The following is a 9,074-nucleotide window of genomic DNA, read 5'->3' as shown; positions in this document are numbered from 1 at the left end:
CTGCCACATCAGTTAAATGAAATGACCATGTTTCATTTAAGTAGCAAACAATATGAAGTTTGTTTTGGGCAAGTGGGATATAATGTTTAATAAAACGGTGTGTTTTACCAAAATTTAAAACACATCATTTCAATTATTCTCCTCCTTTTTCTACCTTATTCTCATTCGTGACAAAACCGTTACTCCCTGTCGTCGTTACCTCCTTTCTCCTTCGACAAGCCTTCTCCTTCTCAAAGCCCAACGACACTCTCTCTCTCTCTCTCTCTCTCTCTCTCTCTCTCTCTCTCTCTCTCTCTCTCTCTCTCTCTCTCTCATTCCTTCGAGTATTACATCGAAATAGTCCTATTTATAAATGTTTCCCTTTTGGTTTTCAGGTAATTACAACATTGCGGTGAAAGAAATTTTGGGTGCTACCGAGGTGATCAAATTTTTCCCCTTTGAATTTCCACTTCCTTACATCGTAGCGATTCAACTAAAGATTTTGATTCCAGTAGGTATTTTTCGCAATTTTTCTGCTTGCATTATACGATTGACTAAAGTGGGTTTTTCCAAAATATATACACTTACTCTATATTACAGCAACCATTTTAATTTGGGAGCACTCACAGCCATCCAGCATCAACAAACGAAGGTTTATCTAGAAAGATCAACAAGAAATAACAAAAATGCGATGGAAATGAGTTTGAGAAAAATCTAAGAAATGGGTTTGGCAAAACTCTAGGAAATGAGTTTGAGAGAAATATGTTAATGATGAAATCTAAGAGATGGATTTTTTTTTACTTGGTGGAGAGATGCTAACATACCAGGAATTTTGGTTGTGCTCTGGCTTGTTACTCACCTGAAGAAGAAGAAAATTTTAACTTTTTGTTTTACTTCCCGCTTTATTCTTTTCTTTTTTTCTTTCTTTGCTTTTTCTATTTCCATTTTTGCTTTTTTGTTTTTTCTCTTCCACCTATAGGCTAGCCGGATACACCACATTTGTGCATGCCTCTTGTACCTAATAATATTGTTTTTCAAAACTCAATAAAACATTTTAAGTCAAATCATTTCATTGTTATTCACATATTTTTCATTTTACCTCATTCTCTAAGCATCCGTTTAAGACTATTAGTCGTGTGCCATGCAATGCAAAGGAAAATAATTATTAGTTATATATATAATTTGATAGTGATGTTGTCTAAATTCAGTATTTAAAATATTAAAATAGAGAAAAGTAGATGACAAATAGAAAAAATATAAAGTATTTCAAACTTATAAATTCTATTTATATATATATATATATATATATAAATATATATATTCAAATGATACAGCCTTTGAGATTTTTTTTGAAACCTAAATGGCCTGATTATAAGATGTGTAAATGTGATTTCATATCCTTCAATTATAAGATACCAAATAGAGGATGTATAATTTTTTTTTTTTAAATATTTATCATGCATGATTATTTAGATCTAAATTAAGTCTAAAGATTTATTCTTAATTATTTTTAATTCCACCTCTATTCACCACTCCGATCAGCCTTAGAGATGATTGGAATAATAACTATCAATCCAGCCCCCATTTAGGAATGGTGGCGACAACCATAGACCACCGAAATTCGACCGAAACCCAACAAAATTTGATCGAAACTCTTGATGGGAGGTCACCATTTTTTTTTAATTTTTTTTTATAAATTTGTGTTATTTAAATTTTTGTTATGAATTTGTTATTTTTAATTTTTGTTATTCATTTTGTTTTTTAAATATATTTTTTATAAATTCATATTTTAATTATATATATATTTTTTCTTGACAAGTAAGTATTTATAGATAAACTAACAGATACAAGACACAAGTTCGGTAGAGTGGGAGTCCCCTATAGTCTTCCCAAAGCCAATACACATTACAATACAAAAGTAAAAAAATGAAGAGGGTGATCAGAGCCAAAAAATTGATTCACACCCAATTCCCACAAGCGGAGACCGTTTGATAACGGTTTTTAAATAGTCTGATGAACAGACTATTAATCTGCAGCTAGAAGCCACAGTACAAAGGGGTGTGTTGCAACGTGTTGGTCTGGACTGGCTGAAAGAAATTATCACATCCACTTTCACTTAATCTTTGGTTAGGGAAAGCAAAACATAGTGTAGCAACTAAAAACTGAGATGAATCGTCGGCAAAAGGCCACCACTAGTTGTAGCGGCGCTGCTAATCCCGACAATGCCACGCGTGGCGGCAGGAAGCTTCCGTTGGCATATTTTAATTATATTCACTTATCATAAAATGTGAACACTATTTGAAAGCTTGTTAGAGCATTCTCATTGGATTAGCTAAAAGTTAAATTCAATGAGAATTTAGCTATTAAGTCATAAAATAGCTCACATTGAAATAGCTATATTCTAAATATTTGAAATATAGCTACAGTAATATCTAAAATAATTTTCAAATTTGAAAGGAACTATTCATTCATCAAATCTATTTTATATTCTTTTTTTCTCTCTCATTTTAATATCAATTATTTCTCTTTCCATTTTAAATGACAATTGAAAAAATATAATTAGAATACAATTACTAATTAATATATAATATTATGAACATTAAAATATGATAAAATAAAATAAATTCATAATTAAAAAAATTAAAAAATTTTCAAAATTATTAATTACTCATTATTATATAATGAATAAATGGATAATTCAATGTGGAGATTTGATGTGAATAGTTAAAGTTAAATTCATCTTATATTATTTTATTGTCATATAATGAAAAAATAGCTATTTCAATGTAGAAATTTATGTGAATATAATAGCTAAATGTTAAATTCATCTTATATTTATAAAAATGTACTTTAACTTTAGCTAATCCAATAAGAGTGTTCTTGTAGACGAAGTTTTTTTATTTTTCAAAAAGTGTGTATATATTATATATAAATATATTTATGTGTATCTGTGTATATATATATATTCTTTCCGAAGAAATTCCGAGGCGAGCCCTAGTCTGGAGTCCAGTCCACCACCACTACAGCTACTGCTAGCACCGCTGTTTCTTCTTCTTCTACTTCTACTTCTACTTCTACGTCAACCTCAGGAGAGGTAAAGAAGCTTCTTTTTCCTTGCAAATTCCAAGGATAGCAACATTTTAGAATCCTATTTTGTATTTTTATAGGTTTAGAATCCTATTTAGTTTTTTATAGGTATATTTCCTTCACTCTTGTTTCTCTTCCCCGTTGTACTGAAATCTCATTCTTCATTCAAAGTGATCATGAAAGCACTATTAAATCCGCGACACAAGTTTTATACTTCCTCTACCACCTACGCTGTCACTGCCTACTTCCAGCTCTTCTCTTCCATGGTAACTCTCACTTCACACACTGACATAGATACCCGATTGAGGTCCCTTTGTGAAAAACCCAATTCTCAATTCTCCGAGGCTGTTTCCCTCTTTCATCATGCCGTGGATTCTTGCCTCTTGCCTTCTGGGTCAACCTGCAATTTTCTCGTTGATATGCTTGCAAGGTCGAAAAATTTTGAATTGGTCTTTTCTGTTTATAAGAAGATGACCCATGTTGGTGTTTCACCGAGTTTTCTATCATTGAGTGGTTTAATTGATTGTTTTGTGAGTAGGCATAAGCCCGAATTTGCACTTGGGGTTGTAGGGTTGATTGTGAAGGGTGGTTATAGGGTTAATGTGTATGTTATGAACCTTATATTAAAGGGTTTGTGTCTAAATGGTGAGGTTGGGAAGGCAATGGTCATATTCCGAGAAATGGGAAGAAATTGTGTACTGCCGGATATTTTTAGTTACAATGTTCTTATAAATGGGCTCTGCAAGGCGAAGAAATTGGAAGAAGCAGTAAGTATGTTTTTTGAGATGGGGTCAGCAGATTGTCACCCGAATTTGGCGACATACACCATCTTGGTGGATGGTCTTTGTAAGGATGGTAGAGTTGATGAGGCACTGGGTTTGTGGGAGGAGATGAAGGAGAAAGGTTTGGATACAGATGTTATTGTGTACAGTGCCCTTATAAGTGGCCTTTGTTACAAAGGAAGTTTTGATAGAGGGAAAGAAGTTTTTGAGGAAATGCTGACGAAGGGAATTCTCCCGAGTGTAGTCACCTATAGTCCTTTGATACATAAGCTTTGTAAGATGGGGCGATGGGAGGAAACCACCGCAATGCTAAATGATATGACAGAGCGTGGAATTCACCCTGATGTTGTTACTTATACAGGGTTAATTGATGGGCTTTGCAAAAATGGGAGGGCTACTAAAGCCATGGATATCTTGGATATCATGCAGAAGAAGGGTGTAGAGCCCAGTACTGCAACCTATAATGTTATTATTAATGGACTATGCAAGGAAGGCCCAGTCAGTGGGGCTTTCAAAATATTGGAAATGATGACTAAGGCAGGGAAAAAGCCTGATGCGGTTACTTACAATACAATGATGACAAGACTTTGCAATGATGGAAAGGTTGATGAGGCAATGGAACTCTTAAAGTTAATGTTAATTGGCGAGAGCTTTGTTGAACCAGATGTTAGGACATTTAATTTGTTAATTCAAGGATTCTACAAGGAAGGCCGCCTTGATGAAGCTGTGGCAATATATCATACAATGCTTGAACGGGGGATATCTGGTAACATGGTAACTTATAACATTTTGATTGGTGGGTATCTACAGGCAGGAATGGTAGGCAAAGCCATGGAAATCTGGAAAGATGTGCTAAACTTGGGGTTTTTTCCAAACTCATTTACCTATAGTATTATGATTAATGGATTCTGCAAAATGCATATGCTTAGTGTTGCTAAAGGACTTTTCTGTAAAATGAAAACTTGTGGACTTAGACCTATGCCGATTGATTACAATACGTTGATGGCATCATTGTGTAAGGAGGGTAGTTTGGAGCAAGCTAAAGGACTTTTTCAGGAAATGAGAAATGTAACTCATGGACCAGATGTGGTATCATTTAACACTATAATTGATGGAACTCTCAAAGCTGGAGATTTTCAATCTGCTAAGGAACTGTTAATGGACATGCATGAAATGGGTTTAGCTCCTGATCATTTGACCTTCTTCACGCTAATAAATAGATTTTCAAAACTTGGTCAACTGGATGAAGCTAAAAGTGTTTTAGAGAGAATGATAGCTAATGGTTTAACACCAGACACCTTTGTGTATGATTCTTTACTGAAGGGCTTTGCTTCAAAGGGTGAAACCAAAGAAATCATTGACCTGCTTTATCAAATGGCAGATAAGGGTGTAGTACTTGACTCGGAAATAATATCTACCATCTTGACATGCCTATGCAATCTCTCCAAAGATCTTGATGTTATGGATATTCTGCCAAAATTTTCCCAAGAAACATCAAAAGGAGCGAGCATTTCATGTGATGAATTTTTATCAAAACTGAATAAGTCTTACCCGGAACTTAAATTATGTGCTGCATGATATTCTCCACCTCAAGAGGCTTGCTGATGCCATGCTAGATCTCCCACAGTGCTCACTTAAGTCAGTCTTCATATAACCATCATAGGCACTGCCCTAGCAGTTAAACCCGCTCCCAAGTGGTTTGGTGAAAAAGAGGTCATGGATCTGATTCTTATCAGCAGTGGTTAGGGGTCACAGGTTTCATGCTCATTAATCCATGTGGACTGACTTCTGTGGAGTTGGGTTAGACTATGGCTTGATCCTGCATGGAGTAATTGCCTCCCCGCATGGAATTGTCTAACCACTCATCTTCAGTGCGCCAGTCCATGGTGACACCTAGGTAGGAATGCTATCTTCCCTCTGCCTTCTTGTTCAGGAAAAATGTAATTGTGTGAATGATCTTTCATAGTATCCCAATGCTTCTCTATGAAGGAATGCATTTAGATCTTTAATTTATTAAAGTGGTGGTGTATGGTAGGTTGAAAATTTTTAATTCCTTTTTCTTTGGGGTTTATTTGATGGGGATTTTACTGTATACAGCAGAATTTAATTAAGTCAGATTTTGTGTTTAGATCTTGTGTCTTTGTGCTTCCAGCATTGCCCTCGTTCTATCTTGTTGATATCAAATTCTGCTTGAGAACTAATTAGTAGTTTTAACTTTTTTCGGTTGCTTATATTGGTTAAGCGAATAATCTTGAACTTAATGTAAAAGGGAGATTTTTATTCTACTGTGTTTTGAGTTTGATGTTAGAACGGTATCTTGCCTATCCTTCTAGGAATATTGGATGTTTTGCTTCCCTTGCAAACCCTTATGGCTTAATTGAGTGGATTCACCACACGTGAGGCATGCAAATCTGCTTTACCAGCTACATTCTATGTATTGTTGGTTTTAAGATGTAGGTTGATTAAAATGTTTTAACTTGAGTCCACATTTTACTGAATGGACACAGTTTTAAATAAATTAATATGAGATTGATGTCACAAGTTCTCTGTGTTTGGATGTTGAGATGAGTTGAGTTGAGCTGAGTTGCAAATAGTAATATTTTGTGGGTCTTATTGAGATGAGTTTAACTTTTTAAGTTAAAATGTATGAAGTAGGTTGAGATGGGTTTAACTTTTTTATGGAAAATTGAAAAAATAGTGAATCTCATCAATGATTGGTTTGAGATGAGTTGAGTTTGATTCAACATCCAAACATAGCCGCATGAAAAATTCAAAGTGAAAGTGTAGTTGTGATGTTTCGAACTGATGCACCCGTTTGGAATGAGTGTAGGAAACTGCTGGCCTGCACAAGGTGTGGTGTCTCTTGGTAACTGATCTAAGTTCTACCTTGAAATGTTTTCACAGCCAGTTGAAACGTCGATTTTTCACAAGTTTAGCTTTCATTGTTTATAAAAAATAGATTCAGCCCCCAAATTTTTTATTGAAACTCTCTTCAAAAATATTGAAAAACATTTTTTTCTTTCATCATTGTCTACTTTTTCTATCAAGCTGTGGCTATTTTATATTGGGTTCAATGATCTTATTTTGAGTGCACCTATGAAGATTAACGGGAACCGACATTATCAAAGAGCCTAGTGGATGTTGAAAATTGCAGGCGGTGGTATTCTATTCTAAATGTCCAATGTAATGCGCATCAACACTAATTTCTTTCTTTCTTTCTAATTTTAGTTGTTATTTTTTTGTTCTTTAGTTTACAAGGCACGCATATTTTTCTAATGCATACTTACTGTGGCAGGGTCTTGGAGCTCATGGAAAGTTTCAGTTTAACATAGTCAGACCAATGGTTTTGGACAGGCAATAGGTTTTGCTCTTCATACCGAGTATTGAGACTCAGAAGGTTCCGGCTGAGGTTTAGCACTTCAGCTCATTGTATCAAAAGAAAAAAAAAAAAAAGGCACTTCCATTCATCGAATACAAAGATTCCATTCATTTGTCTTTTCTTTAATTGCTTCAAAACCTATGCTGAATATTTTGTTGATTCTGGGGTCTTAGATCCTCTTCAACGCCACTTTCTGAGTTACTGATATATTAGAAGAGAAAAAAATTGAAGACTTCTGAAGATTAACCAGCTGCCCCGACGTTTCTTCGTAATTCTTAATCACCCTTCTCAAGCTCCGAATCGATGCTTTACCACACCATTGGCAAAAATTAGCAAATCATCGGCATATAATAAATGAGTGATCTGCAGCTCTCCACAAGGATTAAAATACTTCACTTGACCCTGAGCAAATGTTTTATTAAGCATCGTAGATAGGAGCTCCTCAGATAAAATAAAAAGATATGGTGAGAGTGGATCTCCTTGACGTAGCCCACGAGAAGGCTTAAAAAAACCTTTACACTCACCATTCAACATTACTGAGAAAACAGGTGAGGAAATTGCATTAAACATCAAGTCCTGCCACTGATCTGAATTCAGTGAAGGGGCATGGCCTTGCTCTTATTTGGGATTGGGCGTGTGACGTTAAATCTGTTTGAACCGTTGTTGGCTAAGGTGCAAAAAAAAATTAGCAGGATGGAAGAGTAGATTGTTATCGTTTGGTGGAAAAATAATTCTTATTAAACATGTGCTGAATAGTATGCTCATTCATCTTTTGTCGGTGTTGAATTTGCCAAAAGGTATTTTTGGGAAGCTCAAATCCATTTTTTCACATTTCCTTTGGGGCTCTAATGATGAAGCTAAGAAGCGCCTGTGGGTTTCTTGGAGTAAGATATGTTTGCTAGTGGAGGAGGGGGGTCTTGGCATTCGAGAGTTGTCGAAAGTGCAAATCTCGTTATTTATGAGATTTGCTTGGAAACTACTGAAAGGAGACTCGTTGTGGGCAGAGTTTTTTCATTCAAAATATGTGGGGCATGGAGGCATCTCTACTATAAGTGAGGAAGGTAGAGGCTCTCGATTTTGGAGAGGGATGGTTCAGGCCATTCTGTTAGTTTTAAATAATTCTAGATGGTTGGTTCATGAGGGAACTTTGAGTTTCTGGTGTGATAACTGGCTAGGAGATGGGCCTCTTGTGGATCGGCAACCTGTGGTTGGTGATAGGGATGTACAGGTTCGGCATCTAGTTGATGGTGCGGAGTGGGATGTGAGTCGGTTAGCACAACTAGTAGATGAGGAGTTGGTGAATCGCATTTTGACGTCGCAGGTTCGTGTTCGAGAGGGCCATGACATCCTAAGTTAGAAGCACACTACAGATGGAACTTTACAACCAAGTTAGCATGGAATATTGTAAGGAAGCAGGATATCTCGTGCCCTTGGAAGAAGTGGCTTTGGCAAAAATATGTTCCAAAGAAGATGTCTTTTTTATGTTGGTGTGCCCATCGTTTGGCCATTCCAGTAGATGAGGTGATAAAAAAAAATAGGAATTCCTATAGCTTCCAAATGTCAGTGTTGTACGTCTCCCCAAGTTGAGTCAGTGGATCATATTCTTTGCAATGGGGAAGGGCCGAGGAAGGTTTGAGATTTTTTTTGCAACAATCTTTAGCATCCATTTGCCGAATACTCGGATTTGGGCGGATGTAATGAACATGTGGTGGTGTAGAGCTTCGAATTACTCCTAGGTGTGTTGTCTACGTGGTGTGATTCCTATTTTTATCTCTTGGGGTTTGTGGAATGCATGATGTGGTGCTCGTATGGAGGGGTTGGAATTTGATTGGAAGAAGGTGGTGCAT

General features: G+C 36.0%; 1 protein-coding gene across 1 annotated transcript; it reads left to right on the top strand.

The window, feature by feature from the left end:
* Positions 1-3,079: 3,079 nt before the first annotated feature.
* LOC109007344 (pentatricopeptide repeat-containing protein At4g28010) lies at positions 3,080-7,416 on the top strand. Its single transcript, XM_035690471.1, has 2 exons — positions 3,080-5,745; positions 7,144-7,416. The coding sequence occupies exon 1, from the start codon at positions 3,243-3,245 to the stop codon at positions 5,424-5,426; it is 2,184 nt and encodes a 727-aa protein (XP_035546364.1). The 5' UTR covers positions 3,080-3,242; the 3' UTR covers positions 5,427-5,745; positions 7,144-7,416.
* Positions 7,417-9,074: the final 1,658 nt, after the last annotated feature.

Source organism: Juglans regia, chromosome 5 (assembly GCF_001411555.2).
Source record: "Juglans regia cultivar Chandler chromosome 5, Walnut 2.0, whole genome shotgun sequence".
Taxonomy (NCBI): Eukaryota; Viridiplantae; Streptophyta; class Magnoliopsida; order Fagales; family Juglandaceae; genus Juglans; species Juglans regia.
Note: the sequence above shows the minus strand (reverse complement) of the source record. Positions and strands in the feature narration are given on the sequence as shown.

Bases quoted from the DNA above. Each gene is read 5' to 3' on its own strand.
- LOC109007344 (XM_035690471.1), top strand. From the start codon at position 3,243: ATGAAAGCACTATTAAATCCGCGACACAAGTTTTATACTTCCTCTACC.